Raw genomic sequence first — 18,041 nt, 5'->3', positions numbered from 1 at the left:
GCCAGGAAGGCATTTGTCCAATTGTCTTAAAGAATTCTCACCCTTTGAGAGATCCTTCTAGAAGATGATGGAATCTGCTACTACAATTAAGCCGATCTTTAGAGTTCTGGAGAAATCTATAAAAATAGACATCTATTGTTGTGTAATCTTCTGGGATTCGTTATAAGGTCAGCGGGTCAGGGTCATGAAATACATAGTCAGGGCTCAGGTCTGCCACAGGGAGGGGAGGCTTTGGGTTGAGAACCTCAGACCTTTGATGAAACTGCTGCCTCCAAAAAGTAGAGAGGAGGGAGTCTCTGACCAGCTCCATCTAAAACAACAGCCGCCCTGGAGACATCAGCCAGACAGCAGGGAGGGAAGCTCTGCGGCTGCAGCCAGGCCTTTGAGTTCCTGACTGGTAATGGAGCTGATCGGCCCACTGCCCTTGGAGTATCAGCACCCTGGAGCCTGGACACTTGCCTCCAGGAGGCCTCTTTTGGGGTACAGTTGTGGGAGTCCTGACCCAGTTGGCTGCCCACCAGCATCAGCCCCCACTCAGGAAGGCTCAGTGCTATAGATAGGTTCATGGTAACTTCCAAGTCCATGAATTCTTTTCCTCCATCATTTGTTTGTAGCTCCCACAAATATTTAGGGGGTACCAGTTAGGTCACAGGCCCTGGCCCAGGTCTGAAGAGGCCCTCCTGCCCTGGCAGCACCCCTAGTCTAACAGGGAAGACTTGCTGGTATGGAGCAGAGGGAACCTAGGGGGAGGGCTGGTGCCAGGAACCACTGGATCTGTCTGGGAGGAGGGTGGCATGCCGGTGACCTGGAAGCAGGAGCACACAGACAGAAGGGAAAGAAAAGGTACAGAAAAGGTTACCCCGGCTGGGTGTGACAGACCTTAGGTCGGTTAAACACCACCATGATCCCATGAGACAACGTATTGCAATTCATGTTTCTTCTGCAGACAAAGAAACAGAGGGTCTTAGAGGCCCATAGCCACAGAAGTCATGCGTGGTGGGGCCAGGATGTGAACCCCAGTCAGTCCAGCCATATTGAGGAACAGCCAGCACCTGGGCTGAGAAGCAGGCATCAGATACAGCGGGGGTGTTCATGGTGGCACCCGGCACAGTAGCCATCAGATGCTGAAAGCACGTTTGTCAGACCATAGGTGGATGTCATAGATTTTCAGCTAGATGGCTAACGAGTAGCTGCAGGGCTCCAAGATCACATGGAGGCCACAGGGGGCAGAGAGAGTGGGTGAAGAGGGGTCTGCCCTGGGAGTGCCTGCTTCTAAACCCGGGCTTAGAGGGGCTTCAGTGGGAACCTCACAGAGCTTAGGGTGTGTCCCCTGAGTGCCGGCACCGTGGTTGTCATCTCACACCCAGTAACAGCTGCAGCTGCATCACACTTTGTCCCTCGTTCTGGCAAAGTCACTGTGAGATGGGACAGAGTGGGCCAGGGCCAGTAAGCTGGCTGGACACCTCCTGGATTGGCTCGTATAGCTGTCTAATGGGGCAAACGGCCTGGGGAGGGACACTGGGATGGACTCTGGACTTCTGGGGTTGAGAGGGGTGTGAGAGTCACAGGGGTCCAGCTAGCACACCCCAGAGGGGGCCTGGGCAGTCCATGGACATGCCCTGAGGGACTGTACTCCCACACTGCGAACACCCTCACCAGTGCCAGACAAGGCCGGGCTTTTCTGTCCCCACACTGCTCCTCCCTCCCTCCGTGCCTCTACCCAGGCTGGCCAGGGTCATAGGTCTGAGTGGGAAAGAGGCTACAGCAGGGCGGGAAACACCTTGGTGTCAGTCACATGCACAGCTTCGGCTGTTGCACAGGGTTGGGAGTGTGAAGAACTAGGACCAGCTATGACTTTAAGTGACCAGAGGACTTTGACTTATAGTGGTCAGAGGAGCTGAGCCCTGCTGGGGACATTCCCCCACAATGAGAGGCCTTTAGGGACCTGGGAGCAACCCAAAGTTGCTTTTTGGATCCTCCTCTGCATCCTACACCTCACATCTGTCAGGCTAAGCTGGGAAGACACGCTTCTAGGAATCTCCCTTAGGTTCAGAGAGGTCGGGAGGATTTTCCCAGCAGAGAGCAGGGCCTGGAGATGGCTGCAAGGAGGCCACAGTTGGGGCAGTGGGCAAGAAGGGGTGAGGTGAAGACTGTGAGCCCCGGTACCTCCCACCCTTGTCCTGCGGGTCAGTAGGGCTGAAGGGGCAGGGAGAACTGGAAGGTTGAGGGGGAGTTTTCTGGATGGGAAAGTCACGAGCTGATGTGAACGTGGATGGGATGGTGCAAAGCAGAGAGGACAGGATGTCCCGATGGGTGAGATCCATGGGGACGTGGGGCAGGAGGAGGGGAGTGGGGCCAGCAGAGACAGGGATGCCACGTTGTGTCTGACCGAGGGCTTGGCTATTTCTCTTGTAGTCTCCAATCCTCTCCTGCTTTTCCCCATCCCCACATGACCACCAGAGCAGATGTTCCCGGCTGGGCACCATGGACTACCCTTGCCACACCTGCCCACTTTGCAGGAGATGGCATTTCTGGGGGTGACATACATTCCATCTTTCACTTCCCTGCAGCTCCACGGAAGTGCCTCCCACCCTGTAAGGAAGCCTGGGTCCAGCCAGAAATGGGGCTCCAGGCAGGAGGCAAGTAAGTAAAAAAAAAAAAAAAAGCCAGTTCTGGAAGCAGCAGGCCTGGATTCAGATTCTGGTTCTGCCTCTTAAAGGCTGTGCAGGCTCGGTGCCTGTGGCTCAAGTGGCTAAGGCACCAGCCACATACACCTAAGGTGGTGGGTTCGAATCCAGCCCGGGCCTGCCAAACAACAATGACGGATGCAACCAAAAAATAGCCAGGCGTTGTGGCGGGCACCTGTGGTCCCAGCTACTTGGGAGGCAGAGGCAGGAGGCTCGCTTGAGCCCAGGAGCTGGAGGTTGCTGTGAGCTGTGATGCTACGGCACTCTACCCAGGGGGATAGCTTGAGGCTCTGTCTCAAAAAAAAAAAAAAAAGGCTGTGCAACCTTAGGGAGGTGGCTTTACTTATCTGAACCTCCCCTGCAGGACAAGAAGAGTGATAATGCCAACCTCACGTGTTTGTGATAGGACCAGGACTTCAGAACACCTGCCCTAGAGCCAGGCTGCTCTTTCCTAGGGGTCAAGGAGGGGAGGGGATATCAGATAATTCCTGAGTCTTCTCTGTGAGTCTGCAAAGGTGAATGCCAGCCCTACCCTTCTGTCTGCTTAAGTTCAGGGTACACATGCCTGGTGGTGGTGGTCCAGGCATGATGGAACGTGAGGGGCCTGGTCATGGCCCAAGCTTGTGCATCATCTCAGCCCAGGCACTGGCCTGGTCTGGCCTGGACAAGAGGCCCCCTGGCCTGGGTGTAGTGTGTGCCAGGGTCTAAGCAGGAAGACCCCTCTCCTCACAGCCTGGCTGCTTGGCCCTCTGTGCTTATTCCACCACTCTGGTTGGGAAAGAATTTACTACCCACTGGCATCTGGGTCCTTCCTTTTCTAGTTCTTCTTATGCATCTGTGGGTGCTTGAACTTGGGGTTTGGGAGTTGCTGCCCTCCCACCCCTGGCCTCCCCTCCATGGGGGGCAGTGACTGGCAATCAGGGAACTTGTCCCCAGGCATGTGTGTGCCCACCCCAGCTGCCCTCTCAGTCACCAATGCTCAGGGTCAGACTGCCCTGCCAGCTCAGTGCCCCCACCCCGGCTCAGCAGCTCCCATTGCTCATCCTGCTCCTGCCCAGCTTGACCTACCAGCTCCCCCTTCAGAGACCCAGGAAGGAGCGTGGAGTAAATTTACAGGGTTAAAACAAGCAATTAAAAACACAGAACATGGAGCCCTGCATGAGTAGTCAGGGTGTGTTTGCAACCTTCTGGTTTTAGTTATGTTCATACAATCAGGTTCCGACAGGGTCATGCTAAAACATGCTTCTCTTGACTTGGGGCCACTGTTAAAAACATTGAAAGTTCCTGGCCTGGAGGATCCAGCCTGGCTCAGTTGTCCCCTGGCCTGTCCTCCTGCGCCCCCTGATCCTGCTGCTCAGAACAGAAGTGTCCGCCCTGTTGCCTCCTCCTCTCAGGCTTTGGGGTCACCCTCTGTCTCACTCACTACCTCCCCAAGCTGTAACTGGGGGCCTTGTACCCCTCGTAGGGCACAGACTCCCAGGCACCTGCTGTGAGGTCACGTGATGAGAAGAGCTAATGTTCCCTTGACACGAACCCTTTCTGCAAATAACAAAACTGAGACTCAGAGAAGGGAAGAGGGAAAGGGGTTTGCCCAAACACCACGGCTAGTGAGTGGCAAGGTGGGATTTGGAGCTGGTTCCTTTGAGGCTGTAATCCCCACTCTTTACCACTGCTCTATGCTACAGATTTAAAACCTCAAAGCAAGCAAAAGAGAAACTTCTCAAAGGGAAGAAATACACTCTTTTAAAGGGAGTGTAAAAAATTTCAGAGGCTATTTTCTTAAATTGGGTCATCTAGTAGGCAGACGCGGCCAGCAATACGTAGGGGTCTGGGCACGATGCTACTCAGGAACATTACTGGTACCTCAGCTCACACAGAGGCTGTGGCTCCCAAAACAGAAGCACTCCATGAGCCCTCTACAGACTAGCCCTGTGACCAGGCCAGCCCAGTGTCCAGAAAGGACCAGACAGCATCCCTTTCCAGGTTCTTTACTCAGGAAGAGGACATACGTGAGGGGGGAGTGTGGCGTGCACTCTCCCTGCCCTAGGATCTGCCCCACCTCCGACGCCTCTCCCCTGCCCTCCCCAGTCTCCTCCAGCTGCCCCTGCCTCCTCCTCGGGCTCCTCTCACCCACTACCCTGTGGGCCAGGGCCTTGGCCCCACTCCCCCTGCCTGGAACTCAACCCTGTTTATGGCATTGGCCACTGTCAGCCAAGGGCAGGGGCATCCAGATGTGCTAACAGAGGTACCATTCCCACCTAGGTTGATTTTAAAGGAAAATACTTTGATTCCTCAGCTACAGAAGAAAGCAGTTCCCACAGCCTTAATTTTAAGCGTGGAGTTTGCCCTCCAATTTAATTCTGTCAATTCTTGGAGCTGTGCCTTTTCTCAGGGCCCATCTGAAAGGCTGCTGGGGAGACAGATTGGGGCTGGTGGCTTCCCGGAGCCCCGGCCATTTGCCTGAGCACGAATCCTGGGATGCCACAGATAAATGAGACATGGGAATCAAATGTGACAGCGTGTGGCCAAGTGGCTGGCAAGGGAGGGGCACACAGCAGGCGGCAGGTGTGGCAGCCTTTGAAGAGAGTATTATGGCACTTAGCACCGCCACCCTCTGAACAGTGCCATCGGGCTGGCTGTCACATCTTTCAACACCTCCGAATTACAAAGATGCACACAGATGTGGTTTGCCTCAGAGCCGTTTCCACAGCCTGTCCAAGTTCTCTTCTCACGCCTCTAGACCCCAGGCCCAGGGTGCATAGTAGCCATGCGGGGGCACAGGTGAGCGTACAATGGCAAAGGTTTTCAGAGGAGTTGCTTCCCTATCACCTGTTTTGAAAGGCAAGCCGCTCAAACTCTGGGGCTTGTCTGAGAGTGTGGCCCAGGTCAGCAAGGGATGTCCTCCTTGGTACCTACCTCTGCCCTCAAAGAGGGGTGTTAGGATGGGGGTTCGGCTTCTGGTCTCTAAATAGGGGTGGGTGGGGTGGAGCCAGAGGAACAGGCACCTCACAGGGAGTGTTTTGTGCCCACCCAAATCCTGCATGGAGGGCCAGGCTGGGCTGCCCGATGGAGCTGCAGAGGCCCAGAGGAGGGACCCAGCTCAGCCTGGGAGGGGTGGACCTCCCAGGGGAGGCTACCTCGGGCTGGGTTATGATTTGTTCTTCAAATTATAATTCTTCAGGTTCCCTACAGGCCCTCCATCATAGTCATAAAGCATGTGAACTGAAGCAAGAATACGAGATTAAGAAGAAAGCTGGACTCGCCCGGACGTCACAGCTGTGAGCATTTTGCTATCTTCCTCTCCCATCTCTTTACCAAGCTGAACTTGGAAGAGAAGCAGGTAGACAGGTAAGGGGAGAGGTCTAGAGAGGGGTTTTAAGCACATGAAGTTCTTTGGAGAACTTTCTAGAAGTCTTGAAACAGGGCACTGAGAAAAAGGAACTTAAGAGCTATGGAGGAGTTGAAAGAAAGGCCTGTGTCTGGGAGGAGACACCCAGGGATGCCACAGAGGCCGGAGGTGGGGGGTTAGATGTGATTCTAGAAGCCTGGTGGGGCCTCTGATGCTTTTATTTATTGTTATTATTATTGTTGTTATTACTTTAGAGATAGGGTCTCACTCTGTCACTCAGTCTGGAGTCTGGTGGTGTGATCATAGCTCATTGCATCCTCATACTCCTGGGCTCAAGCAATCCTCCTGCCTCAGCCTCCCAAAATTCTGGGGTTACAAGTATGCACCACCATGCCTGGCCTTCTGTGGGCCTTTAAACTGGGAAGCGACATGATCATATTTACATTTTAGCACAATGACAAGAGAAATACTATAGAGCTCTAAACAGTCTCCCTCAGCTGCCTAAAGCCTTCCCCAACATTAGTGATTCATTCTGTGGGATTCATTCCCCTCCCACCTCAGCCTCCTTTTAAAATATAAATGCTTCTGCCTGTCAACACAATAACTCCTTCCTGCAGATGACTCCTGGGCAACTCAGCCAGCTCACTTTTATTCTAACTTCTCTTAAATCTCTTTCTCCCCCAGATCCTGCATTCACCCTCTTGGCCTCAACCTCTCCCAGCTCTGCCACACAAGCCCTCCTTGCCCACAAGTCCAGCCTCCTCCCCATCCCCACCTTCATGCTTTCCTCTGGCTGCCCTGCTGCCACCAAGGGGGTCCAGTCCTCTGAGCCTATACCCTCTCTCCTCCCTCTCTCTGGCCTTTCCCTCACAACTAGCCTCACCTGCCCCAGGTGAGCTCAGTCATGGCCCTACACACTTCCGGGCACCTGCAGAACCACAGATGAACACTGGGGCAAGGTCATGGTGATCTGGTTGCTCAGGAGCTGGGAGAGGGGCCAGAGGGGTGCCACAGAGGAGGTAGCCTGAGTTTGATCTTGACAGGCAGCTTTTTTTTTTTTTTTGCAGTTTTTGGCCAGGGCTGGGTTTGAACCCGCCACCTCCAGTATAGGGGGCCAGTGTCCTACTCCTTTGAGCCATAGGCCCTGTCCTTGATGGGCAGCTTTGATGTCACAGGTGGGCAAGTGAGAGGACACCTTCCAGGCAAGAGAGCAGCGGGAGCAAAGGCTCAGAAGGATGTGACTTCTGTCACTGGAGAAGCCACACCATAGCATCTAACAAAGCCTAAAAGGTGTGCCCTCATGGGAGGCAGGGACCAGGGAGGAAAGAACAGCCCAGGGCTGGGGGTCTTATATATGTGCACCCTGCCAAGGGGCCAACGGATGGTAGTGAGGCTATTTGTGATTGTGCTCTGTGGTCTTCCACCCCCTGATCCCCTGGCTTCTTAAGACAAGGTCTGAGAAGGGGAGCTGCTGAGTCAAAGGACATTCACGCTTGTGATTTTGATATGTGTTGCCAAGTGGCCTTTGGAAGTGTGCCCTTTGACCCTATGGCCGGCACTGTAAGCCAGTGCCCACGTGGTGTGAGACCAGCCCACCCAATCCCACCTGAAGGGGTTGGGAGGGCGCCCCTGCTCTTGGCTTGGGTTGCTCCTAATGCCCCTTCCCCTGCCTCAGCAGCAAGCACAGATCTGGCCAGAGCCACAGAGGGCTTCTGGCTCCTGGCCCTGCCCTTCCTCCATAACAGCCCATGCAGCATTAGGGCAGGAGAGGCCCGGAAACCTAGCCACACTGACCATCCCTCCTCTCTGGCTCTTCCAGGCACCCTGCACACCCCTAGTCCCTAGAATGAAGACCCCAGACAATAACTCATCCAACTGACCCTCGGAAGCCAGGCACTTCTTAACTCCAGCCAGGGGTCCTTCTGGCCTTGGCCCTGAGGCCCTCCTCTGCCTGGCCTTGGCTGCATGTGGCTTCAGAGAGATGACTTGGGCCTGGCCTGGCCCCTCAGAAGCTCATGTTCCAGGCTCTAGCCTGAGTGTGTCCAAGGACAGTAAGTCACCACAGCCTGAAGGAGGCCTGGGGAGGCCACAGTGAGCCCCTTGTCCTGTGAAGAGCCTGATTTCCGGGGTGCAGAGGGGTGGATGTGTAGGGAGGACAGTGGCTAGGCCCAGAGGAGCCTGGTGGGCAGGACACACATACCCTACCCTGGGGAGGTGAGCACTGAGTCTCATCACTCATTGTGCCCTTGAACCCTGTCCCCAGGGCTAAAGCCTCACAGAGCCTCCCTCAGGGGTCCCTGCAGCCATTGGTGGTGCTGGATGCGCCTTTCTGTTGCTGTCAGCAGGAGAACTCTAAGCACCACAGCAAGGCAAATATGTGGAGGCTCACGGTGCTGCTCGGGGGGCTGGCCAAAGTCTCCTGAGACTCAAGTCCAGGGTGGTCAGGCCGTTCCCAGAGGCAGCCGTGTCTACCCCTGCCCCCACCCTGCCCTCTCACAGGCTCACCTAGTGTGTCACCCTCCCCCAGGGCTGATGGACACGTTCCCACGAAGCCTTGCCTAGATCCACAGGAGGGTCAGCTCCTGTTTTCCCTGCACTCCTGCGTCAACTCTCTGGCTCATGAGATACCAGGTGGAGTCGTTATTCCTCCCATGACCAAGAGGACCCCACCTGGCACCAGGATGACCACCCAACCCTTCCAGCCCAGCTGCTTCTTCCCTCAGGTGCCCCTGGTGGTGGCATTGGGTCTCCACCCTGCTCAGAACTCATTCTGGGGCTGTCTGGGGCTGTCTGGGGCTGAGGAGCCTAATTCATCCTGTTACTGTTACTATTTCCTGAGCATCCACTGGGTGCCGGGCACCGTGCTGGGAGTCAAGATTAGAAGTCACATGAGTCGGCACAGTCCCTTTTGGGTTTTTTTCAACCAGTTAAAAATATAAAAACCATTCATAACTGACAGGCCGTACAGAAGCAGCAGTGGGCTGGGTTTAGCCCACGGGCCATGGTTTGTGACCCTTGCTCTATAGCAATGGAAACAAACAAACTTCAGCCACACTGTCAACTGGCTGTGTCTTTAAAAACATAGTGTTAAATGAAAGAAGAGTGTCACAAAAGACTACACACAGCACCTTCCCAATTACGTGAAGTTCAAAAGCAGGCAAAACTGGTCTACACCGCTTAGTGGTGGACTAATGATAAAACTGTACAGAAATGCCAGGAAGTGGATGCCCTAAAGTCAGGATGGCAGTTCCAACCTGGGGGAGGAGGCGGGTTTGGGGAGATACAGGGGACTCTGGGGCACCGGAGCGCTCTTTCTTGACCCTGGCGGCAGTCACACAGGACCCTGGCTTACAGTATTTATTATACAGTACGGCACTTTTCTGTATGTGTATTATATTTCCCAATTACAAAGGAGAAAGCAGTGAGCCAGGACCTGTTGGGAGGGCATCTGGCCCCCTGCCCGATAGGCATTCATGATCCATCCCCTGCTCTGCGAGAGACTCTCCCCTCCCGCCCAGCAGAACCTCTCCACCCCCTCCCTCTGCCCTGCTGTGTGGCCTCTCAGCCTTTATTCTTGCTGTGCGGCTGCCCACCTGCCGGCTCTGTCCCTCCCTTCTGCAGACGGCCTTTCCCCAACTCCCCTCCCCACCTCCGATGGAGATGCCTCTGCCCGCCCCCCTCGGCCTCCACAGCTTTTTACTTGGATTAGACGAAGATGAAAAGCAGAGGCTGCTCCTGACAGAGGCCCAGAGCAGCGGGAAGGGAGACAGGAAGCCTCAGCCTGGAAAGAGGCAGAGGCTCCTGAACATCTTTTGGGCTAAAAAGGGCCCAGTGACACCTGAGTTCAGAGAATATCAGAGGGGAGGCAAAGCTGCCTTGTTAACTTCCCAGCTCTGGTCATGTTCTTTGGCTGGGACTCACGGGTCACCACCTTGGTTGTCCTCAACGTATATTTGCAAATAAATAAAGCCTATCTCTTGCAAAAGGCCAGGCGGAGAGAGGGGACTGACATTTGTTGAGGACACTAGGCTCAGAAAAATTCAGGAAATTGCCTGTGGTGACACAGCATTCATGAGAAGAGGGCAGGCCTTGAACTCAAGTCTGTCTGGCCCCCCAGTCCTTAGAGGTGCCAGAGCCTATGGAGGCAGGAGTGCAGCTGCTCCTGAGAAAGCCCAGGCCCAGCTCCAGTGATTTGCCCTGGAGGAGATCACTAGTGGCTGTGGTCACCAGCAGCTGTGGAGCCCATGAGAAGAAACCAGTGTCCAGGGGTGGGGGTGGGGGTGGGGAGGCAAGTGAGGTCCTGAGATGCCACCCCGGCTGGGCTGGAGGCCACTAGGAAGGAGTCTGTTGGCTTCTCAGCCAAATCTCAAGTGCCCAGCACTGCTAGTCTGGCAGGTGCTGACGTTCACTGGCACCAACCACATGCTGGGCTCTCAGGCCCAGGAGGGCACTATTATCGTACCCATTTAACAGATGTGGCAGTTGAGACAGTGATAACTGTGTCTGTCTGCCCAGAGTCCTGGGGTGGGTGAGAGAGCTCAGATTCAAACTCAGTCTAACACGTTGTCCTGCCCTCTTAACCCCACATCCTATCATGGTTCAGGGAAACAGCAGATTCAGGGCCCCCAGGCTTCAGTGAAGACAGCGAGGACCCCTCTGATGGACACAGCTGAGGGGTAAAAGCTGGGTGGTTACCGGCAGGTGGTAGAGCTGGTTGCACCAGGGTAATGATTGAACTCAGAGGAGCTTTGGAAGATGTGGGAGAGGCAGGTTCCCCCAAACACACAAAATGTGGAACCCAGGAGGTGGTGTAAGGGTGTGGAACAGCAGGTAGAAGAGGAGGGCCAGCGGGGCAGGGCGAGAGCCCTTGGGGCAGGCTGTCTGCTGCCGGATGTTGTCTAGGAGACCGCAGGCGTTTGGCCTCTTGTGAAAGAGCAGTTTCTCTTGTGTGCAGTGCAAGGGGAAAATCTGTTACTCTGTTTTGTTTGCAGTTAAGACTGTTACAAAAGAGCAGTTTCCCCAAAGCCTCTTCTACCCCTTAGTCCCAGGAGGTGTGGGGTTCTTTTGGGGAGGAGGAGCCACACAAAGGGAAATTATGGGAATTGAGGGAAAATTAAGTTCAAATGCATGTCACCAATAAGCGGTACTTCCAGCAGTCCGGCTATCTTTGCATTGGCCTTTGCGGGGGGGTGGGGTTTGTACAGGGTTAAGAGACCAATGTCACCAGGGGCTGGGCCCCAGCCTATACAGGCACCACCCGCCAGCTCTTGCCTCCCCAGAGTAAATTTTTCTGTGAAGAATGATCTTTGCAGTGAAGACAAGAGCAGCCCCAGAGCTTACTGCCTCAGTATCCTGGCTGGGGCTGAGGCCTGGGTCTGCAGCTGCCCTCTACCTGCTGGCGAGGACTTGGGCAAGTTAACTGGCTTCCTGAGCCTCCATTTCCCTGTCCTTAAAATGGTGCTGGTGAGGACAGTGGGTGCTGCTATGAGGGTAGACAGTGTGTACCCACTTAAGGCTCAGTAAAGGCTAATTCAAGATAATAAGCATAATTGTTGTTTATAGCTAAAGGAGAGCCAAGTGGAGCAGGTGGGGTGGGGCAGTCCCCTCCTAAAAGCGTAAGTGAATGCAAAAGAGAAGCACCCCATCTCCACAGTGCAGGCTGGGGGGTCTGCCCAGGCAAACGAGAGACAGAGAGAATCTGGAAGAATTTACTGAGCACAAGGAACCCCGGTGCCGGCAGCCCTGGGAAGGATACTTCCAGGGGTCCCTGGCCTGATGAACTACCCCAGAGGCCACACCCCCATGGCCTGGCTTGGATCCAGACCACCCAGCTTTGGAAAGAGGCTGACCCCAGAAAAGCAACATCCCTGAAAAGACACTCACATCCTAAAAGCCCTGGCCTCTGTTTATATTTCAGAAAGTGGGAGCACGGCTCTTTCTGACAATTTTGTGCCCCAGGACACAGCACCCTGTGGTCAGCCCTGGCTTCCCCTTCTCTCCCTGGCTAAGGCCAGCAACAATGCCCAGGGTGGCTCTGCCACTTGGCAGGTTCAACGTGGCCGTGGTACCGTAATAGCCATGTAAGATTCACTGGGCAGTGAGCTGTCCCTCCCCACTGACCCCACACCCAACCCAGCCACACAATGTCCACCTACCTGGACCTTGAGGAAGCGGAAAGGCTGTCCTTTCTGCTGTAAGGCCCAGGAGGCCAACCTCTGCTAGGGGGAGGCTGTTAACACGGCAGCCAGGGGACAGCGCTGTCCTCCACCCCTTCAAAAGCCACCTTGGCAAGGCATTAGCTAAACATCTTCTTGGTCCCTGAAGGCTTCCCCTGTGAAGTCTGCAATGTTCAAATGACAACCAGCAAATCCCTAGAGATAGGTCCCTGGGAATTAGCTGCACCGGCTAGATGAAAGCGGCTCTGATGTTCTGGAGCAAGAGAGTACGTGAGAAGGAAGACAGACGCTACCTGCCAGCTGCAGAGTCCAGGGCAACAGGAGCCAGCTGAGGAGCCAGGAGGCCACAGGAAGGCCGGCAGGGCACGGGTGGCCTGGTGGGACCCGCCACCACGGACACCAGCCCTCCATTGGGGCCTTCTTTTTCAGCCGGAGTTCCTCTTTCCTCTTTAGTTCTCAGGAGGGGACAGCCCAACTGGCAGCTGGCAGCTCAGTTCCCCTTTGTGTTCCCAGGAAGTTCCTCCCCGATGGCCTTTCTGTTTCCTCAATGTTTCCCGCAGCCATTTCATCTCCATAACCCGGACCTTCTGCTCAGGTGTCAGGAACAGCTCCTCGCAGGGGCTGCCAGGTGAGGAATCTGGGCCTCGGACCTGTCCAGGCCACAGGGCCAGATTGCTGTGATGGAGACCCAAGTCTCCCTGACCCAAACCCCAGTGGGTTCCGCCCTTCCCCAGCCCCATGGTCAAGCGACAACCAGCCGAGAGGAGGACACAGGATTGCTGTGGGTAACTACAGGTCTTGGTTTAGCTCCCCACTAAGAAGGGGAAGGGGAAGACAGGGTGGGCAGGAGCCACCTGCTGCTCCCAGCTTCAGAGAGGGCTGAACTCCTCCAGGGACCAAAAATGGAGCTGCCCATCACTAGCCCAGCAAGGACCACTGTGGGTCCCTGGGCGAGGCTCACGAGACAGCTCCTCTCTGGTTCACATCAAATGTCATCGCCTCTCTGTGACTTCCCTGAACCTTAGTTCACCCCATCCCCCACCCCTGCCATGAGACACATGAACTGCTTCCCCATCTGGCTCTGCATCACAGCCCACTTGCCTCCAGCAGGGACCAACAAAGGGATAGTGACAGTTTGCTGTTTGCTGCCTAGGCCCCTTGCCCCAGAAGACTGGGGCCTGGAGCCCAGCACTGGCCTTACTGGGCAGGGGCCCACAGTCTGTCTCATGTCTATGTCTGGAGTGGCCGAGGGTGTGGGGATCGAGACCCCCTGGCTAGAGGAGGGAGCAGGTGGGAAGGTGGCTGAGCTGCCGAGAACTTACCTCCCTTTTCTACTGGTGCCATTCACCTGTGAGATGAATATGGTTGTCCCTGATGTACTAGGCAGAAGGCCACAGCCCCAAGAGGCAAAGCAGCTTGCTGAGATCAGGACAGGTCTGTGGAGCAGGCATTCTAACTCCCAGCTATGTGAGCCTTTCTCCCCCTCACGTGCGTCCAGGCACTCCAGCCTGCAGCCCCAGTGATGGCACCATGAGGTCGTAGTTTGGGGGCTTTGTCCAGATGCTTTTCCCTTGGCCACTCCACATACACACAGCGAAAATCAGAAGACGTTTCCCACCAACTCCCAGGAGAGTGGGAGGAGCAGGGGCGGCCACCAGGGGAGGAAGACAGATGAGCACAGGACTTTCCCTGCCAGTGCTGGGGCGGGCCAGGACCCCAGTGGTGTTGACTGTTGAGCCATCACAGTGATACATGGCCACATGTGCCACAGAGAGACACAGACAATCTGCTTCACACTGCTCCCAGCTCCTGGGGGAAGCAGGCTGTCTAAGCACCTCGATGCCATGTGATAGCCCTCAGGGCACAGAGTGAGCATTTGAAAGTCATTGGTCTGTGCCTCTACAGGTCTCCTTACAGTTGGGCACTGGGAGGCAGGTGAGTGCCAAGCTGCCCCTGAACACGGACCCTGTTCTGACACTTGCACCTGCTCTACCCTACCCAGGGGCCACCTTGCTCTGGCTCTGTACTCCCTGAGCTCCCAGAGTTTCTCTGCCACCAACCTGGATTGTGCCAGCTGCACACCTGGTAAGTGTCCCCTGCTTGCCTGCTGGGGCCTCTACCTGGCACAGAGGGCACTGGAGTGGGAGTGATGAGCATGAGGGGGGCACAGGACCTTTCCCCAGACTGATGCCTGGGCCCTGCCTGACCGTGCAGGTACTCAGTGTATTCTTGGTAGGCCTCAGTGGGACGCCTGAATCCTTGGGGGGGACGCCCTTGGGCTGCAGAGCCCAGGTGGGCTGGACAAGAGGAGGCTGAGTGTCCCGGGTCACTACTAAGTTTCTGAGACACTCTGAGGCCTCACAGCCTCCTGGGGAGAGGCAGGGGCAGGCCTTGGCAAGGAGTCCACAGGCCCAGGCTATACTGTCAGGCCTTGGGTCTGGCCCTGATTGGCCTTGGGAGCTGGGATAAAAGAATAAAAACCACTTCACATCTGGAAACCTCAGTTTTGTCAAAGCTTTCTGTCACCTGTTTGTCCCTTCCTGTGCCCTCTGTGCATAAGCAGGAAAGGCCCAAAGGGTAAGGGAGCAGAGCAGTGAAATGGGCTTCCTCACAGCCTCTGGGCCAGGCCTCGGCAGCCTCCCCGAGTCTGCAGGTATAGTCTCTGGGGACAACACTTCTCAGCCACTAGCTGGTATCCGGGCATCCATCCTTTACAGTTTGCTGAGCACCTGCTCTGCAAGGATGCAGAGGACGTGGAAGTGCAAGACCCCAGCCCACGTCTAGAGAGGGGGCTCGGCAGCCTCAGCATAATTAGGCAGCAGAACAGCTCAGGCAGTTGCCAGCCACTGTTCAAGGGGCTTTTATTTCCCAACCAATTTGATTGTCACTGCAGCCCTATGAGGTAGGGGCTCTAATCGCTTCCATTTTACAGATGAGGAAACTGAGGCACAAGGAGGTTAATTTCTAGCTGCTGCTCTAGTCCACTTTGATGGCAGAAGTGTGTACAGTGCAAAGAAAGGGGACAGAGGGAGAAGGGAATTGCCCAGAAGGAAGGTGGTGCCCAGGAGGGCTTCATGGAGGAGGTGGCAGCCCCGAAGGAGGAGAAAGTTGGGTGGAAGAGCACAGGTGTCCCCTGAAGTTCATGGGAGCCTCCTCCCCACTAAGACTAAAGCTTTCGAAATGGGACCACAATTACTAGACTCTGCTTTAGCTTAGTTCCATGGGTACCTTTTATGTGCTTACTGTGGCTGGGCAGTGTGGGGACAAAGCAGAAGTCATGGTTCTGTCCTCAAGATTCGACAGACCATCAGGATTTCTAAATGCCTGAGTGAGCACATGCTGCCAGACACCTGGAGGGGCTGAGCTCTCCCAGGCAGCCTCGGGTGGTAAGTGCAGGAAGCCCAAGTGCATGAGGGACAAACCCCTCTGCGCCCTGCCCCCACTGAGGAAGTCACTTCAATTCTCTTGCACCAAGAGGGGACAAGCCACTCAGCAGGAGGGGACCTCTCAGAATGACCCTCCAAGCTGGCTAGGTGGCTGAGACAGATAGCACTCCACCCCACAGGTCCCGATGCCTGATGGTCCAGCTTCTTGCTTCCCTCCATCTTCTTCCTCAAGCACCCCTGCATTAAAAAGGGCAGGCCCTTTCCCCCCTAGGAGCAGCCTGGTTAGCTTTGGGGACCTTCTTGTACCATATATCAGCCCTACATTTGGGTGGTGCTGACCCTCACCTGGAGGCAGGCAGGCAAACCCACCTGCAAGCCACCAGCCCTGCAGGCTCCCTGAGCCTGAGGTATAGCCTGGCCAGTCTCCAAAATCCCCTCTCAGTCCTGTTGCCCCATATGGTTGGCTCTGCAGCATTTGTTTCTAAAACATCTGCCAGTTCTAAAAGTTTCTCCTGTACGTTAGTGTTCAAAAAAACCTTTCATGTGAAGTGTTATTATTACCCCCATTTTACATGTGAAGTGCTATTATTACCCCCATTTTACAGATGAGGAGTCTGAAGTTCAGAGATCGCAAGCCACTTGTCTAAGGCCACATGGGAAGGGAGCCAGGGATCGAGGACCTGAGCTCCAGTGACTGCACCACGTCATCCTGCAATTCACTTGATTCTTCAGGCAGGGCAGGTATTAGAACCCTCAGTTTACCAATTTGGTGATAGAGAGAAAGAGTAAGTGACCTGCTAGAGGTCACAAAGGGAACCAGAGGCACTCTTGGGTCCAGAGCCTTCCTGTTGGACATAAACCCATAGTTAGGGCTCCGCGCCTATTGCTCAACCGGCTAAGGCGCCAGCCACGTACACCTAAGGTGGTGGGTTCGAATCCCCAGCCCGGACCCACCAAACAACAATGACGGCTGCAACCAAAAAAATAGCCAGGCGCTGTGGCGGGCGCCTGTAGTCCCAGCTACTTGGGAGGCTGAGGCAGGAGACTCGCTTGAGCCCAGGAGTTGGAGGTTGCTGTGAGCTGTAATGCCACGGCACTCTACCCGGGGTGACAGCTTGAGGCTCTGTCTCAAAAAACAAAAACAAAAACAAAAAAGACCCACAGTTAGACAAGATTTTCCCTGCAAAACTGCGTTGCAGGAGGCAGTGAGGAGCTCCAGCCCCTCCCCAGCCCTGCCACACTGAGCAGAATCCTGAAGATGTGGAAAAACAAAAAAACAAAGGTGGCACCATTTTCAACACTGATTCCAGAGCCAGCATGTGCTCAGCCCTTAGCACAACTGTGTCCCTGGAAGAGACAAGCACCGGCCCGGAGGCTAGTCGCTGGAGGTCCTCGGGCGGCAGGCTCCAGAGCCACCAAGTCCTGCACTAATGTCCACCCGTTTTCGTCCCCGCTACGCAGGACAACCCCCAGGTGGTCTGTGCTGGTGGCGCCACCTGGTGGCGGACATGAGAACGCCCTCACCTGAGAGCGCTTCCTCCCTCCGACCCTTTCTTCCCACCCGGAGTCCAGGGCTTCCCCGGAGTCGCCACCCAGCAAGCTCAGGCCACGGCTTGAGTACGGCAAGTAGGGGTTGGGCGCAGACAGAAATAGGCATGTGCTGAGGGGCTGTGGGAACGCGGGGTGTAGGGCGAGGCAGCTGCAGGACCCCTACCCACTTCTTGAATGCACTTCCTGGGCACCCCTGGAGCCAGGCTCTGTTCCATTCAGCTGCTTCTGCTGGAAACATTTTATAATCACTAGGGCAGCCCCCGCTGGAGCTGGTTATCGGTGAGGCAAAGAAATGCCACCCTTTGCAGTCACAACTGGGGACTTTCTGGGCAGGGCTCTCCAGTGTGGGTTCAGCCAATTAAGGAAACAATTAGCCTCCCCTGAGGCTAATCCGTGCTTTGTCATCCACATGGCTGCTTGGGACAGAGCAACAATTGCCTGTGGACACAGGGGGTGTGTGGCAGGACTAATTATGCAGATTCCTGGTCCCACCCACAGATTGGAGCCAGGAGCCATTGTGGGGCCAGGAATCTGCCAGTTTGCACCCTGGTTCTCACACGTGAGAATCTGCCAGAGCACTACCTTGTCCTCCCTCCCCTCCTAGAAACCTTCCTCCTTCCCTCCCTCCTCCTGGGAGGAGCAGGGAGGAGCCGCCTCAGTGTGCACCCAGCCTTGGCTCCTCAGGCTCTGGGGGACAGTTTTCTCAGCTACAAAATGGGGGTGAAATACCCACCTTGTAAGGGATTGGTGAAGAACAGTTGAAGTAACAGAGGTGACATCCCTTTGCAAACAATAAGACTTGGAATAGGTCCCTTTATGAGAAGCTTGGGGGAGTCACAGAGACCAACAAAAGACCAGCCCAAGAGAAGTGGGGTGCAGACCCAGAGGGTGG

The 18,041-nt window shown here is 55.3% G+C and overlaps 1 protein-coding gene across 1 annotated transcript in view; it reads right to left on the bottom strand.

Annotated features, from left to right (window-relative positions):
* Nucleotides 1–12,626, bottom strand: part of NFAM1 (NFAT activating protein with ITAM motif 1) — a 33,302-nt gene extending 20,676 nt beyond the window's left edge. The window contains exon 1 of the mRNA XM_023509439.1: nt 12,506–12,626. Within this exon, the coding sequence (XP_023365207.1) occupies nt 12,506–12,623 (118 nt within the window). The 5' untranslated portion in view covers nt 12,624–12,626. The remainder of the gene's footprint in view (nt 1–12,505) is intronic.
* Nucleotides 12,627–18,041: the final 5,415 nt, after the last annotated feature.

This window comes from Otolemur garnettii, unplaced genomic scaffold, assembly GCF_000181295.1.
Source record: "Otolemur garnettii isolate 467f Iridium unplaced genomic scaffold, OtoGar3 scaffold00007, whole genome shotgun sequence".
In the NCBI taxonomy this organism is placed as follows: domain Eukaryota; kingdom Metazoa; phylum Chordata; class Mammalia; order Primates; family Galagidae; genus Otolemur; species Otolemur garnettii.
This window is presented reverse-complemented; position numbering and strand designations above follow the sequence as displayed.